This window comes from Apium graveolens, chromosome 1 (assembly GCF_009905375.1).
Source record: "Apium graveolens cultivar Ventura chromosome 1, ASM990537v1, whole genome shotgun sequence".
NCBI classification, from domain to species: Eukaryota; Viridiplantae; Streptophyta; class Magnoliopsida; order Apiales; family Apiaceae; genus Apium; species Apium graveolens.
In genome coordinates this window covers 195,645,532-195,663,070 of record NC_133647.1, presented here as the reverse complement: position 1 = coordinate 195,663,070, position 17,539 = coordinate 195,645,532, and the positions used below count along the sequence as shown (strand labels likewise).

General features: G+C 31.5%; 3 protein-coding genes across 3 annotated transcripts; 1 reads left to right on the top strand and 2 right to left on the bottom strand.

Moving 5' to 3' along the window:
- The first annotated feature begins 8,851 nt into the window (after window positions 1-8,851).
- On the top strand, window positions 8,852-11,653 carry LOC141676038 (uncharacterized). Its single transcript, XM_074482085.1, has 5 exons — window positions 8,852-9,012; window positions 10,692-10,806; window positions 10,924-11,013; window positions 11,118-11,216; window positions 11,312-11,653. Exons 1-5 carry the CDS (start codon window positions 8,945-8,947, stop codon window positions 11,414-11,416), a joined length of 477 nt encoding a protein of 158 aa, XP_074338186.1. The 5' UTR covers window positions 8,852-8,944; the 3' UTR covers window positions 11,417-11,653.
- A 454-nt stretch (window positions 11,654-12,107) lies between these two features.
- Window positions 12,108-13,709, bottom strand: LOC141723755 (xyloglucan galactosyltransferase KATAMARI1 homolog). Its single transcript, XM_074525645.1, has one exon. The coding sequence runs from the start codon at window positions 13,656-13,658 to the stop codon at window positions 12,264-12,266; it is 1,395 nt and encodes a 464-aa protein (XP_074381746.1). The 5' UTR covers window positions 13,659-13,709; the 3' UTR covers window positions 12,108-12,263.
- An 866-nt stretch (window positions 13,710-14,575) lies between these two features.
- On the bottom strand, window positions 14,576-16,229 carry LOC141714768 (xyloglucan galactosyltransferase KATAMARI1 homolog). The gene has a single exon (XM_074518271.1). The coding sequence runs from the start codon at window positions 16,227-16,229 to the stop codon at window positions 14,751-14,753; it is 1,479 nt and encodes a 492-aa protein (XP_074374372.1). The 3' UTR covers window positions 14,576-14,750.
- Window positions 16,230-17,539: the final 1,310 nt, after the last annotated feature.

Sequence of the window (17,539 nt, the reverse complement as noted above, 5' to 3'; positions counted from 1 at the left end):
AAAATTGAATTTTGATACAAAATTGTAAGTTTTTAATTTTTTAAATGATAATAGTAATTTGAGTTTTGATTTCATTTTATATTATTAATTCTGGTATTTTATAATTCTACAAAAAAATATTTTAACAAATAATTTTGATTATATAACTAAATTTAATTAAGTAGAGTAATAAAATTTTTGAAATTGATATTAAAAAAATGATAATCAAATGTAAAATTAATAGTGTTATTTGAAAATTAAAAATTTATTATTTTATAGTTGCTATAAAATAATATAATTTTTTTAATAATATTTGAACAAGCTAAATTTTATTTTGATTAAGTATATTGTTGAATTTCCGGTTTACCCCTACCCAATTCAATAAAATTCTGAAAAGGGGTGCATAATGAATCTCAAAGTTGAAGTATTAGAGTGCAAACTGAATTTCTTAAAGTTCCGGTACAAATTTGTTTTTGAAACATACTAGTAGGGTGAAAAGTCCAATTAACCCTTAAAAGGAAGATATTAAAGTGTATAAATACTTGATACTTTAAGAAAAATAGAATATTACTTATATCATAAAATGATTCTCAAAGAATTGGACCACACGACACAAGATTCGTTGATTAGTCATATTTTGATTCAGTTTGTGACCACTTGAATAGTAGTAGTATGAAATAAATAAGATTTCATGTTTATGGGGAATTGTTCACGGACCTGTACCAGGAGCTGATGTTAACATTTAACAGTAAGGCTACAGTTGTGCTCGTTCTCTTGATTACTCACTCTTGTGTAGATGTGACAAACAAACTAAACGCAATCAATGTGTATCAAAAGAAGGGGTGTCCCCGATTCGCATCGGATTAATTTTGGGTAAAAGTTGAACCAAATTACAAAGAGTGGTTTTAGAAAATTATCTTCCGTAAATCATTCGCAATCGTAAATGTGGTTGCGGTTAACCGCGTTATTTGCGGTTATAATTTTGTGATTATTGCGGATCGTTTCGCAGTTCAACTACTTATTATAAAATAGTTAATAACTTACAAGAAAAAATAAATTCAAAACATTAATAGATTTTTTTTTTAATTGTAGATAACTCGCAGCCGCTACCCTTCGGGTAGGGATTGACGTCGGCCCATTACTATATCATTCCCCGGCCCCGGCCCAAACGGGGAACGGGTATCTCCGCGGGTAATTGGGGATATTTTATTTAAATCAAAATTTTTGTTAAATAATTTTTCCATGCAATATATAGAAAAAAAGTAGCAAAAAAAACTAAATATTAAACTGCAAATTCTAATAATTTTATATTTTGATACATGAAATATTTATGTAAAATCAAAGCATATTATTCGTATTTATTATGACCTTATATTTTGAAAAATATAGTATCTAAAAATATCTCTAACAACATAAAATACAAATTGTCCTTAGCATTTACATATTTTTTGAAGATAAATAAGAATATATAAAATATTGTAGAGCGGGAAAAAATCGGGTCGGGGATCGGGCCGGGAAAATATAAAAAACCGTCCTCGACCCATTCCCCGATTTTTTCTAAAATCGTCCCCATTCCCCGGCCCGTACCCGCAAAAATCCTCAAATCCCCGCCTGTTTCGGTACGGGGATCGGGGCGGGATCGGTCGGGCCGGAGTCGATGCCCATCCCTACCTTCGGGTGTACACTGGGTAAACCCTACGGGCTTACGCAATAACCTACAAATCACGTGAGCCAAGGTAAAACATTAATAGATTTAAGTTTAAGTTTTTTGATAATTTATCTATACTATACTATTATAAGCGAAACATCGTTTATTTGGTCGGTTGGTTAACACATTTCTAAAAAGTATGTTAACACTTTCCAAAACAAAGTTTAAACAAATATAATTTTATTAAAAAAATAAAATCATGTATATAATATTACTACAAACTCTGTGAATTATTATCCAACTTAATTTCTAATTATACTCAATTTATTTCTTACCACTTTTGTAGGAAATCAAATAATTTCAAAATTAATTTTAGTAATTCAAATTATAATATAACAAAGTAATTAATAGATCAAGACAAATTTTAAAAACAATATTTAAAAAAATAATACCTAGTCATCCACATATATCACTCCTATTCAAAACTCCCAATTTTCTATAGGTTCTGCACCGGCGCAGCAAATCGGCCTATGGACCGTAGTAAGAGGGTATTTTAATATTTTAATTATCTAAATTTTGAATCTTTTAATAATTTGGGTATCGGGTATGAAATGTGGGTATGGAGAAGGAGTATGAGGTATTAGATTTACTTTTATTATTCATCTTTATTTCTACGATTAAATGTAATTTATGTACACATAATTTAAATTTGATATATTATTTAATTTTAAATAAAATTATAATAATATTTCTCTAATGCCAATTTGTAAGATTTAATTTATTAAAAAATATTAAATTATTATTTAATTGGTTAAATTATATTTTACTAATCATATACTTTTTTAATAAATTTTTATTTGTAAATTGTGTAAAAATTTAGTTTCAATGTATAATGTACACTTGCACATAATATTAGAATTCAAATTAAAATGTCGATTATATTTAAAACAAACCGATTCATTCCAGCACTGAACGAAATACGTAATAACATGAATCATTCTTCATTCTCATACCAGTATAACCCGATTCCTGATTTCAAACTCATACCGACTTCTGAACCAAACCAACATAAATAAAATCATGGAGCATGGAAACCGGAAACGGAATGCAACTTCAGGTCATGAAAAACCCTCTAAATGACGTTTTCGATATCGAGATATGCCCAACAAGAGTAAAATGTGAAGCCCATTATAATGGGCCATCTATTTACATATAAGCCCAACAAGTGCAGAAGGTATAAAAATGGCCCACATAACTTCCATGAAAAAGCCTGTGACAAATATGCAATGTATTACTCCAAACTGGATATTATTGCCGTGAGAGCATCTCCAACGGTGTTGGTTATAATTGATTGGATAAACCGGACCTGTAAGACGATATATAAAATTTGTTGAATCCGTAAGATATTGTATTTCGATGGTATTGGCTATATTGGTTAACTATATTTTAAAAATAGTATGTTATTAAAATTTTATGTTATTATAAATATAATATATATCTTCAATATGGTAATAAATGATTAGATTTTTTTTTACAAATTTTTTACAGGTTTGTAGGGGTTTAACAAATATAGTCAACATTAAGAGGTTGACTATATTTATAGATAAGGGAAATGTATCATTGGGGATGGATATTTTTTACATAATCTCTATATTTTTTATTTATAATATGTATTAATGATTTTTAGCTAAGGGTTTTACATGGTTGGAGATGCTCTAAATAATGTAAAATTAAGGATGATCAAGCATGCAAGCATAATCCAATCGTATTAAAGTCATTTATATTTGACACATTGGAATTCTTAATTTATCATGCTATTAAATTTTTAAGGAGATTGAACAGACTTGATAAAATATGTTTTTTCGTAAAATTTAATTTGTTATTTAACGAGTTATTACCATATAGTTTGTTATTCGCTTATCTCGTATAATTATATAATTTTTTTTATAATGAACACAATACGAAGGATTTCAAAAATTAAAATTAAACAATTTATTGAGTGAAGCGAAAACTACTTGACTTAACAATTAACTCTACTTATATATATCTAATGAATCTCGCAATAGGCAATTTTTTCAATTAGAGCATCTACAATCACCGGTTAGCTAAAATGATTAGCCAAATTATCATTATCCATAATTTTGTTGAACCTGCAGGCACACATATATTTTAATGGTATTAGCTATAATGATTAGCTATATTCAAAAATATTATTTTTACCTATTTTTCAGATACTCAAATACATATTTTAAATGATAAAATAAATTTATTTACTATTTAATCTAATAAAAGTGTAAATAAAATATAAATGTAATGAAAAATGTTGAATATAATTACAATTTAATAAATATTAAAACTCAAAATATATAACACATTTAAATATGAAAAAATAATAATGAATAAAATCTATTATATATTATAAAATGTATAGTTTTATTATATTTTATCATATTGGATTTATTACTATTTTTATAAATATGCAATTGTATGTCAAAATAATTAATAAATTTAGTTAATAAGAAAATAATATTTTTATACTTAATATTATATAAGCTAAAAATATTAAATATAAAATAAGATTTTTTATCCATATATATTAAATGTAATATAAATATAAGTATGTATGTATGTATAGTTATATGTTTAAATATGTCAGAAAGCTAGAAAGCTCACGCTGATATGATCTAAATATTTTAGCTAATGAGTACATGATCAACAAATATAGAAGATGTGATAGATGATATATATAATTATTGCTAATATGGTTAAAATGACATTATTTTTACCTAATATATATATTAGGGTGACACCTATACATTTTAACTAACATGTGAATACAGTTTGAGTTGCTGTTACGGGACATTAAAAAGATAAATATCAAATCAAAATTTTGACCATTCATATTACCATGATTGAGTAAATTTTGCATCGGTGAGCATCATTTGCTCGTAATAAGATACCAAAAATTGGTTCCCAAAATCATTCCAAAATGTTACGTGAAGTATTATGATTGGTCTTCGACTTTTTGTACAATCATACAATTAATAGAATTTATCTTCACGCAGTCCAAAATGACACATCACCAATGCCATGTCATCTCAAAATTATTTTTTGTAACCAATTTTGGATCCCTAACACTACTCATTACTTATTATATCATTTTTAACGAGCAACAACAAAATATGTGAATTAGTAACCAAAAAAATTCAGTTCCACGATCACGGACATATTAAAATTCTTATACGGGAAAAACCAACCAAAAAAATACACGAAAGGTTTTAAAAGCAAAGGCTAACAAATCCTATATATAACTAAAGACTAACAACTTCGTTATATAAATAAACACAACCTAATTACTGGGTCAGAATATCCTCGACGAAGAGAAAAAATTATTGATAAAGAAAATAAAAAAAATAACAAACATCGCATGGACATGGGTTTAATAAGGCATGTGATCGCCTACACAGGTTGCTTAGGGTCCCGGTCTCTGGCAATCGTTTCCGCATCGCGAACACTTATACCAAATTATTTTTTTTCTAATTAATTTTGACCGTTAAATGGATAATTAGATGGTTAAGTACTGTTTATTACAGAATTCATTCCTACAACCGTTTTTGCATTACGGACAATTACATAACTTGTATTTTGGCTTTAATCGTTATATAAATAATCAAACGATTAAATTACAGTTGATTATGGGCGTGTTTGACCACCACTAAATAAGTGATTTATTAACTTATAAACCCGTAAGTATTTATCGATGAGTGTTTGTCGACCCAATTTATAAGTCGAATTTATAACTTATAAGCTGATAAACTGAATGTTAGTAACGACGTACTTTTTCTCAATTATTTTGATTTTTCACTTTTTTATTAATTTTAGTTTTGAAATTTATGTTTTTAAATGTTAAGTTAATTTAAAAGTCATGAATATAGATAATCATATTTAAAATTATTGACCACCACTAAATAAGTGATTTATTAACTTATAAACCCGTAAGTATTTATCGATGAGTGTTTGTCGACCCAATTTATAAGTCGAATTTATAACTTATAAGTTTTAGCAAAAAAAAAAAAAATTATTTATTTTAATTCACTTAAATTAAAAAAATTCTGACTTATAAATAAAATTAACCGAACACTTAACTAACTTAAAAGTATCATCTACTTATCACTTTTAAACCACTTATTAATTTTAAATCATAAATTACTTATTTTAAGATTTGTCAAAAGTAGAACGCAATTTTATCGATTTGTTTTAAACGTGGGGATGGTTTTGAATTTGGTGGTTGGGTTAGTAAATAAAGAGGTGCTGCTGGAGTGGAAGCAAAAGCACGTTATGACAGTAAAGTAGACTTAATATAATACTACTAAATTTATATGTATGGCTGGCTTGGCTGGCTAATGGGGGAGTTGGAGGTTGGTAGCCAGCCATAATTGAACAACCCAATTCAAACCCAAGCCTAGCACTCTAGTAGCCCATCTGTATACATCGACCGTGACACGGAAGTTAAGAAAAAATATACTTCTTTCGTCTCGTCCAATTTTTTATATTTGGTTTGGGCAGAAAGAGTTTGTTAAAAAATATGTATAAAGTAGTGAATAAGAAGAAAAGTAAGTGAAGTGGTGGGATTCATTGATTTTTAATATATAAAAAGGAGATAGTGGAGTAAAAGTAGTATGAAAAGAGAGGAAAAGTGGGAAAGTGGTGGGACACATTGATTATTTTTGGTAAGTTTTGAAATTTAAAGAATCGGATGGGACATTCCAAAAAGGAAATTGTAAAAAATGGTTGGAACAGAAGGAGTACTCCCTCTATTCTTCCCAAATGTTTACATTTTGGTTGGATATGGAGTTTAAAAAAAATGATAAAAAAGTGAGTAAAATAGGGAGACAAATTAATATTATATGTATAAATTGGATATAGTGAAGAGAAGTAGTAGATTTAGTTATTTTAAAAATTATAAATTTTTTATCATTTTTGAAAATTTTTGAAATGAAAACAATTGAAAGGGATATCCCAAAATGGAAAGTGTAAACAAATGAGAGAGACAGAGGAGTAATTTAATAAGAAAAGTTAAGAAAAGGTGGTAAAATGATGGTATTGATTAATATTTAATATATAAAATAAGTGTAATATCAGAAAATAATGAATTTGAATTTGAGAAAGATGTTTAAAAAAAAACGTATAAAATTGAACGAGGCAGGTTGATTATGAAATATCCCCTAAGCTCAGTTTTCTCCCTGTGATCAAATATATTTTTAGGGGATCTTTATTGGCCCCCTATTCAAATATCTTAGTCTACTCTTTTATTTTTTCAAAAAATTCGGTTAATGGGCCTGCACATGCATGTCCTTTAACGGTACAACAACGGCTACAAGTAGGGGTGTACACGGTTTGGCCAACCCGACCAATTCAAACCGAACCGATCCTATTTCGGCCGAACCAAATCGATTTTTTCAACCCAATATATAGTTGGGTTGAAAAAATGTCAACCCGATTTAATTGGGTTGGATATGGTTTTCGATAATTTTAAACCAATCCAACCCAACCCGAATAAAATATATATGTACATGCTAATAAGTTAATCCAAAATTATGTTTATGATATTTACATAAATCCATATATCTCTAACTCTAAATATAACTTATAACATCCGTGTTCATAGTTCATTTCGTAACAACAATAGATGTTTGATTAGTGTTATATTTTTTGCATTTATGATTCATTTCAATATTTAAAGCGTAAGCAATTTAATTAGTACTTTTGATGTCGAAAATTAGATGCTTAAGACTATTCAATATGGAGGATTGTAATATTATTTTGAACTATTTTCAAGTGTTTTAAATTTTGAAACCTTATGTTTTATAATAATTTTTTATATTAATTTTGTATATTTAATAAACCGATCAAACCGATCCAAACCGAACCAAACTGAAGTATACAAATTGGTTTGTGTTACAAATTTAAACGGTTTGGGTTGGGTTGAAATTTTAAAAACCCGAATTAATTGGGTTGGGTTGTTAAATTTTCCCAACCCGCCCAACCCGAACAGTGTACACCCCTAGCTACAAGCATAATATTTGAGGTCTACTTGAAGAATAATCTTTTTTGTATAAATAATACTTGCTCTATCCCTCCCGTTTATTATTATTAGTTATAAAAAATTGTCCAACACATATTTCAAAATAAATAAAAAATATAATTATATATATATTTTTTAAAAAATTTGAATAAAAATTTAAACATTCTAATTTTATTCAAAATTTTTCATTTTAAAAAAATTATAGAACTATATCTTATATTAATCTTAAAATGCGTGCTGAACACTGTTTCAAAAATGATACAATTGACCGAGACTGAGGGAGTAATAATTATCATAAATAATCAAAACAAACGATAAAATTTAAAAATTTACAAAAAGTAAAAAAATAAACCTTTTACCATGAAATTTAGAATTTTCATATACCTTTTTTCTTGAAAAAATTATTTTATATATCTCTCAAATAAATTTATGTTCCTACAAATATCGGAGTAAAGCAATTATCAAATTGAAAACCTCGAATTCATGCCTATAAACGATAAAAAGAATAAGCTATTTAAACTCGAGATATTTTATCACGTGCGGATCAACAATCAAACCCATGATCACCAACTCACAAGCTGAAATGATAAAATAATTTCTTAAATATGTAATTTTATAAATAATCTATATTATTATATTAAAGACGAAACATTAAAGTTTGGTTGTCGGTCGTTGTTGACTATTAGATTTATTCTTAAAATCTATACTATTATATTAAAAATGAAATATTAAAAATTTGGTTGTGGGTGGTTGATGGTCATAACCGTTAGATTTATTTTTAAAAATTAGTATTATTCAAGAGTTCGAATCTTGGCAGTAACATATTAAAATTATAAAAAAAAAGTATTCTTTAAGAGGTATAAGGTTCAAATACTATAACAATATATTAAAATTAAAATTTAATAATAAAAATAACCGTGTATCGCACGGGTTATATACTAGTTACAAATTATAAGTATTTATCACGTACTCTTCGGTTGAAATTGATATAAATTATAATTCACTTATTTTTAGGAGTTATTATTAAAATTATGATGATGAATTAATTGACAAAGCTAGAAAATACACAACTCGAAATCAACAATTTCGACTTTCGAGCAGTTTAAAAGTAAATGGCCTATATAAAAGCCCTCTCCATCTCCCTGTTTTCCAAACAGCGCCCCCTTTGTTTTCTCTCACAAACTCACACTTTTAGAGAGAGAATCTAGAGAGAGAAAGCCCCTTCTTCATCAATGGCGTTTTTGTCTTTCCTTGGCAGAGTTCTCTTTGTTTCTGTCTTCATTCTCTCCGCTTGGCAAGAGTAAGCAACCCCTTTTCCTCTCTCTCTCTCTCTCTCTCTCTCTCTCTCTCTCTCTCTCTCTCTCTCTCTCTCTCTCTCTCTCTCTCTCTCTCTCTCTCTCTCTCTCTCGCTCTCCCTCTCTCTCTCTCTCTCTCGCTCTCCTCCCTCCCTCCCTCTCTCCCCCTTCTCTCTCTCTCCCCCCCCTCTCTCAGATCTACTTATTTATATATTTATACTTGTTTAGACTTATAAATTCTTGAAAATTATGCTTGTTTGTTTAAAATTGACTACTTTAATGGGTTTTTTGTATTAGATCTACTTAGATTTTAATGGATTTATTACTTGTTTAGTGGAATTTAAGTTAATATAGTGTTGAAGTTAGTTTAGATTATTTACTGTAAAGTTTGTGCCTTTTTACTAGATTCATGTCGGTTTTGTTAACTTCTGTTGAATGTGGGGTTTGTTTCTTGAACTGTCTTTTCTTGAAGTTTGACTGAAAGGGTTGTTTTTGATGATGACTTATTGTAGATCATGTAGAGGGTATGTTTGTTTACCCTTTAAAGGGGGTGTTAAAATGGATGATTAGTGCTTTTCGGAGGATGGTAGTTATAGTCGTGTTTTAGTGAAAGTATGGTTGCTAAGAAGGGAGATTTAGTATTGACAAGAATTTGATAATTTGGAAGCAAGATTTGAAAGAAAGTTAGACGCTATCTGTTATTTTAAAGCAGCGATCTTTGTTTATGTTTTCGAGTCATTTTTATATTGTGTAGGAAGCTGCTTCTTATAAATTAATTTAACTAAATTGTTATTTAGTTGGGTTTCTTATTGGCCATGTTGTGTGTTGTCATTGGTAAAACTATTTTTTCTGCCGTCTGGGGACATTAGTAATGCCGGCCCCTCTCTTTCAATGAATATGTACAGTTTTTAAGAATGAAGGTTGTTTAGCCATTCTTAGGTGTGCATGTGCTTTAGAAGGATCATTTATTTGTACATATGAATGCTTTTTTATTAGACCATTTGGTATTTTGCTGTCTATTGTATTTAGGCATAGGGGATGCATTAGTAAATTGCTCTGAAAAAAAATTTTTAGGTTGGGAATTGTGGATAGTGTGGATATCTGATCGTTGAATCAGGATTCAGGAACTTACACAAGTATTAACTAAAATTGTGTTGCACCTATTGAAAAGTATATTTCTTGCAAGGTTGACATAATTACCTTTTACATCTTTTACTTTGTTGTCTCTTATTACCTGTTATTTATTACATTGTTGGAAGCCTCATTCTACTTAGAGTCTGTGTCACAACTAAATTATGATATCAAGAAGATAAACAAGTGTTAGTTATCATTCATATGATGATATATGAGTCTGTGTTGCAACTAAATTTTGATATATGAGAAGCCTGTTGAATTATGTTATCGTAGCAAAATATGCGGTATTTCTGCATATACGATGAAACTGGATTTACAATGGATCAGTACATTAGTTTCATCACTAATGAAAGCCTTGATGCTCTTCCTAGAATGAATATCATTTGATGCTGTTTGTTTGAACAAAGCTTAATGATCATAGACCCCTAATTTTTCTTGAAAAGCCTAATATTTCGAAACACAGGAGGTGTTTTACTGGTTCTTGCTAGTAAATACTTCATTTCCGTTGACTATGCATATTAGTCTGAGTTCTTGTGTTTCCTGTTTGTAGGTATCAAGATTTTGGTGTAGATGGAGGAGCAGCAGCAAAGTCCCTCTCCCCAAAATTCCGTACTGTCTCAAAGCATTTTACTACCCAAACAGGGCTGAAAGTGCCAGATTTCGAAGTAAGATTTTGTTCCTCATATTATCCTAGTAATCCTGTTGGCCTGAGTTGTGTATCTTGTTGATTGTTGTCGCAAACAAATAATTGGAAAGATATTCCTTATATATTGGGTTTACAGATCAAATTAGCTGTTGCCGCAGCGATTGCCTTTAAGGGTGTTGGAGGGCTCCTATTTATCTTTGGAAGCACTATTGGGGCGATTCTTTTGGTAAGCTTTTTCTGTGCTTGTATTCTGCCTCATAGCTGAGTTACTAATTGACGGAACCACCTTACCAATTTGCTTGTGTTTTTTTTTTGTTTGTTTTGTTTTAGCTTACGCAACAGGCAATTTTGACACCGATCTTGTACGACTTCTATAACTACGATGTTGACAAGGCAGAATTTGCTCAACTTTTTGTTAAGTTCACACAGGTTAGTAACTATAGCTTGTTGACATTCAACTTGAATTGCATTCACCATAAGCCTGAATCTCTAAATACTCAACGCAAATTGTTGCTCTTTTGCAGAATTTAGCTCTTCTCGGGGCACTTTTCTTCTTCATCGGAATGAAGAATTCATTGCCGAGAAGGACACTCAAGAAAAAGGTGGCTGCCAAAAGCAAGACTAACTAAAGAAATTAATGGCATAAGATGCTGAGGATGGAGGTTGCAACTTTCATGTTCCTGAATTCTCAGGACTTATTTTTGTACCCATACATTAGGCCGAGGCTTTCTCTTTCGCAATTGTATTCTAATTTGATTCCCAAATACACGCCTTCTCTCCTTTGTATTTTTAGTTCAGGTTCAAATATTTTCCTAGAGAGATTGAACAATTATAATTTAAATTTTAGAGATTCTCTTCTTTGTGAAGTTCTGCAGTTTTCTGTATGGAGTTCAATAGTTTAGCTATCTTTTTTTTAAAAGAAGCCATCAATCATAAGATGTGTTCACAATTGTTAACTAAGAAATACAATTTGATGTTGAATTATCGGAAACTAATTGTTGGAGGTTGTTTCTTGATGCGAGGACGTGAACATTTTGAAAAAGGATATTGAAATATTAAAAATAACTAACGAAATTATGCAAACCAACAAATTTGCATCTTCCAACTTACTGTACTACTTTTGCTAGACTTTTGTTGCATTCATATTTTAAATGAAATGCTCATCTTTCAACTGAACTTTTTTTGCACCACTGAAGTAAATTGGTTACTATTGTAAAATTTTTGTTATGTTCTTTTCATAACAAAGAGCTTGTTAATTTCGAGTTTTTGACAAAGAAAACTCGAAATTATGCAAATTATTGTAACAATTCAGAAGGAGATATAAGACAAGTGACCAACAAGATTACAGGAAGTTGAGCTAAAAAACTGACATTAGAAAAGGCATACGGTGCAGGACAAACGATATCTGTAACATATCATACTACCATACGTAACCTGTATGCTCTAGACCTGATCCCATTAGACTATTGTGACAAACTACATTTGTGATGGTTTCCTCCCATGTTCTTCTTTCTTTTTTATTCTGTCTACTCTCTGAATGACTCCCCTCACTGCTACATCAAATGCATCTTCAAGTGTGTCTAAACTAGACCCAGGATCTGCGTAAATTATGCGCGGAATCAGCCCTATGACCTCTTCCCTCATGCTGCTCACCTGGTCATTTGATATGTTCTTCAGAACCATCTCAATTCTTACTGTCCCTTCTCTTAATTTCTTCTCAGGTATATACACTGAATATCTTGAATAATTCTTTGGTAAATGCCATTTGTACTGTATGTAAGCGGTCTTCGGATCAAAGAAAACTGGTATGCAGCCTGCTAGCATGGAGTCAAATGTTGATCTCCTAGTAGACGTATCTCCAGAAGGCTGCAGACAGAAGTTGGACCTTTGAAGCATGTTCATGACATTAACAGGCTTTTTGCAGTTACTAATCTGGCAATCGAAAAATTTGCAACTTCTCCCGGAAATCAGACACTGGTTTATGATCATACTCCGAAGAGAATTCTCAGAATCAGGGCGTAGACCACCTACAAAAGAGTACAAGTATGGCCTTTTTATCTTCTTGATCTTGCTTTGCCATTGGAATATTTCAGAATCATGCCTAGGATGGAAGTAAGTAGGATATGGTATTGCAAATTCATTTTTGCTCCATCGATTTGACTCGATTCCAAGAATCGTCTGGTTCTTAGTTTCAGAAAGTTCATACAAAATACTTCCCCAGCCTGATTGACTGTCACCACTTCTCCGAAAATCCCACGTTGTTCTCCCTGCAACAAAGAAATGATCTCGACCCTGCAGCTTTTTCCATTCTCCTTTCGCGGTTAGCCATTTCATCACTTCAATAGAATTGGAATCTCTTCTTAAAGCTGGATCATCCTTTAGGTATCGTTGCACGTCTAGACCAGGGTAAAATGGTACAAAAATCGCGGATGCCAGTGTCGAGTCATTTGTCAAGCACTTGTACCTTTTCATCCTGTTATGAAAAATGACTTCTAACATGAATTGATATGTCGCATACCAGCTTCTTTTCTGGAGAGTTTCACCAGAATCTTCAATTTCCAAGCCTAAACCCGAATTTGATAAGAAATCGCAGTTCTTGGACCATCTTAAAAGAGCCGAACAATTCTTTATAATATCAACATTGAATTTACTAGGTAGATCATGAACATAAATGTATCGACCATGGCACGAATCAAAACTACGTCTAGCACTTCGTTCAGGGTCTGTTTCTTTCACCATTTTCGTATCGAAAGGTTTAGTATAAGATAAAAATGATGAGCGATGACTGAAAAATGCAAGAACACAAAGGCTAAGCAACACAAACCAGAGTGGTCTATTGCAGTATTTTGTTAGAATTGTACCATTCTCCATTAGATCTCTCTCTCTCTCTCTCTCTCTCTCCCCCCTCTCTCTCCCTCCCTCTCTCCCTCTCTCCCTCTCTCTCTCTCTCTCGTATTTGCTGGTAAATATAAGAGCTTCTAGTTGAAAAATGTTTGCGATTTTCAACTTCTAAGTTACTTAACGGAAATGCCAAACAAGATTAGCCATCAAAATCTGATACCAACAGCATTTAATATTTGTGCGTATTCAATTACTTTTTAAGATTTTAGATTGCAAAATCCAAGTATTTTTAAATATCTTGTGATTTACTCTAGATTTTTACAAGTTAATCAATCATTTGTAGTATTCATTGGAAATTTTAAGGAGTATTAGAACTAGAATCTATGTGGTTGGTGTCTAGAACAACATAAGTTATCTTGTAACAACTCAAATAGAAAGAAGTATACGATTTTGCAAAGAGTAAACATTGACGTGCGAAAACCGTTAAACAACATGCTATTCGGGCATGGTTGGATAGCTCAAGTGGTCAATAGTTTATCATCTATCGTCCGCCCCGAAAAATTTCCTAAGAACCGATACTCATTTGTAAGGTTATAAGTCATATTTGTCTAAATAAAAACTTCTCTCCACCGATATCCAGAGATTTTTGAATTGTTCGAAATAATTTGCCCAGTCAATTTCAATTTACATGATTTATATCAAGAGAGTGAAATTTTTCGGGAGCCTGGACTCAAGTTTTGCTCGCTTGTAGCTAGGCTGTCGGATCTTGAACTAAAGACACTATTCAAGGGTAAGAAATTCAGTATTTTACAAGTCTTTATAACTATCAAATAAATTTTTTGAGAAAACTCAACAATCTTGGTAAGATCTCAATAATTATTGAATTAAGTTTTTTCAGTGAACTCAACAATCTTGATAAGCTAGAGTTCTAGATCAACTACAAAAATGACAGATGAAAAATCTGATGCTACAGATGATGAACAATTCTGAAACCATTGTGCTAACCTTTTTTGAATGTTTCGAGCCTTTCGTGCTCAGAATGCATAGAAGGAGATGCAAAGTTGGAGTATGGAAAGAATGTTCTTGTTTTGCTACTCAATGAATAGAAAAGTTTATCTGTGCTCATTGCCTAAAGAGGCTATCCAATTGTTTTTCAATCATGTGCTCTTCTTCCAGAAACTCAACAACACTAGCATTCCTCCCATCTTCTGTTACCTTTTTGATTATCTCTACTCTCTTAATAACTCCTCTCAATGCTGTATCAAATGCATCTTCGAGTGTCTCTAAACTAGACCGAGGATCTGCATAAGTAACGCGTGGTATCAAACCAATGACCTCTTCCCTCATGCTTCTCACTTGGCTGTTTGGTATGGCTCTCAGAATAGTCTCAATACTTTTTGTCCCATCTCTTAATGTCTTCTCTGGTATAAACACTGAATATTTTGTATAGTTCTTTGGAAAATACCATATGTACTGAATGTAAGCTGACCCTGGATGGAAGAAAACAGGAATGCACCCTGCTAGGATCGAGTCAAATGTTGATCTACGCGTATATGAATCTCCAGAAGGCTGCAAACAGAAGTTGGACTTTTGAAGTGTACTCATGACATTACCAGGATTCTGGCAACTTTTCACATTACAATCCAGGAATTTGCATTTTCTCCTGGAAGCTACACATTGCTTGATAATTATGCTCCGAATAGAATCTTCAGATTTAGGCCGTGGAGCACCCACAAAAGAATACAGGTATGGCCTTTTGGTTTTCTTAATCTTGCTTTGCCATCGGGATACCTCTGAATCACGCGTAGGATGGAAATAAGTAGGGTATGGTATCGCAAACTCATTACTGGTCCATGGACTTGACTCAATCCCAAGAATTGTCATGTTCTTGGCCTCAGGCAATACCATCAGTTTATTTCCCCAGTCTGTTTGAATGTCAGTAAGTCTCCGAAAATCCCATGTAATTCTCCCAGCAACGAAGAAATGATCCTGACCCTGCAACTTTTTCCATTCTGATTTCTCCGTTAGCCATTTCATCAGTTCAATAGAATTAGCATCTCTGTCAAAACCTGCATCATCCCATAAGTATCGTCCCACGTCTAGGCCAGGATAAAACGGTACAAAAATTGCTGATGCCAATGTTGAGTCATTTGTCAAGCACTTGTACTTTTTCATCCTGTTATGAAAAATGACTTCTAACATAAATTGATTCGTCGCATACCAGCTTTTCTTCTGGAGAACTTTACCAGAACCTTTCAGTTCAGGGCCTAGACCAAAATTCGACATGTATTCACAGATGTTATTATACCACTTAACACTCGACGTACAATTCTTTAAAATATCAACATTGAATTTACTTGGAAGATCATGAACATAAATGTATCGACCAATGCACGCGTCAAATTCATGCCTAGAACCCTCTTCCCTGTATACTCCTTTTGATATTCTAGTGTCTACTTCTTTCGACACTCTAGAATACAACGGTTTAGTATCGTATGAGAAATACGAATGATGACTGAAAAATGCAAGAACACAAAGAGTAAGCAAAACAAACCAGAGTGGTTTCTTGCAGTACTTAGTTAGCAGTGTCCAGTTCTCCATTATGAAAAACTGTACTAAAACTTGAATGTTTGAGGTTTGCTGGATCAAAATTAATCCAGGGCCTAATTGTGTGTTTAACAAGAATCAGAGAGATTAATTGTCCATGAAGTTTCAATGCAACAAGAATACAATTTTTTTTGGAAGGTTAATGTAAAATTGACATCTTATTGCTGGAAGCATATCCCATGAAATATTTTTAATGAATTCTAGGATCTATCAAATCTGTTGCTTAGAGAGGTAAAAGTTAAGTACAAGAGAAAAAGGAATTAAGCTGTTTTTATAGAAGGAAAATAGTAAACGGAAGAAGATACTGAATTGACGAGAATCATGGGAATTACGTTATTTTTATAAAAGAAAATTAGTAAACGGAAGAAGATATTGAATTGACGAAAATTACGAGACATGAAATATGTAGTAAATAATTTTAGGTAGTTTTTATCGGCCGGAATAAATTATCGAATAATAAATTGAACTTCCGTAACATAAATAAAATCTTTTCAAAAACCCTCTTTAATACCACAATTGGCATGACCAAAATTTTCAATTACATATTTTTTTTGCAAAAATCGTAATCATGACTTATCATACTTTTATTTTTACTAGATTATTTTATGTCGTCCAAGGTCCCGTCCGATTTTCGGTAATTCGGAGACTGGTTTAAGATCTCGCAACAAACCTTTATACGGAGTGTACAAAAGAAGTATTGCTGGGGCACTTTAAGTAAATTGTCGGAAAGATAATGTCAAACGAGGACTTGTGGCCTAAAAATTATCTTCCGTTCTTCTCTTTCCTTGTAATCGAAACCGCATCATTAAAAATCGAATCGCATTTATAAAACTTGAACTCATTATTGGTTTCGGGTGAAATTAATACTGGATAAATTTTAAGGAAATACATTTATATTTTTAAATTTTGAGGGACACTTTCATATATTTTCAAAAATATTAATAATAAAAAACATAAAATTTGATTTTATTGGGGCGACGTGTCCCCGGTGCCCCGTTCTGATCATGTTAATGGTCCTCACTAATACACATCCAAACTGATCCAAACTGAATAATGAATATACCTGTCCAACATAAACAATGCGAGCAACCATAGCTGATCTGCCCTCCTATTGTGGAAACCCTTGCCTTAATATGAGTGGGGTCATTCCTGTTAAGCAACTTTTGTGGCCTTGTAGAGTAGGGTGTACAAACGAATCGTTCAACCGCTCGCAATTGAACTATATATTGTGGATAATCACGAAATGCTATGGATTTAAATTTTAAAAACCGTTCATTCGCGGTTTGGATTTTTTAAATTTTTGA

Excerpts from the sequence above, each read along its gene's own strand:
- LOC141714768 (XM_074518271.1), bottom strand. The coding sequence starts at position 16,229 with ATGGAGAACTGGACACTGCTAACTAAGTACTGCAAGAAACCACTCTGG.
- LOC141723755 (XM_074525645.1), bottom strand. The coding sequence starts at position 13,658 with ATGGAGAATGGTACAATTCTAACAAAATACTGCAATAGACCACTCTGG.
- LOC141676038 (XM_074482085.1), top strand. The coding sequence starts at position 8,945 with ATGGCGTTTTTGTCTTTCCTTGGCAGAGTTCTCTTTGTTTCTGTCTTC. Across the intron at positions 11,014-11,117 it reads CTATTGGGGCGATTCTTTTG|CTTACGCAACAGGCAATTTT; the intron begins GTAAGCTTTTTC and ends GTTTTGTTTTAG. Across the intron at positions 11,217-11,311 it reads TTTTTGTTAAGTTCACACAG|AATTTAGCTCTTCTCGGGGC; the intron begins GTTAGTAACTAT and ends GCTCTTTTGCAG.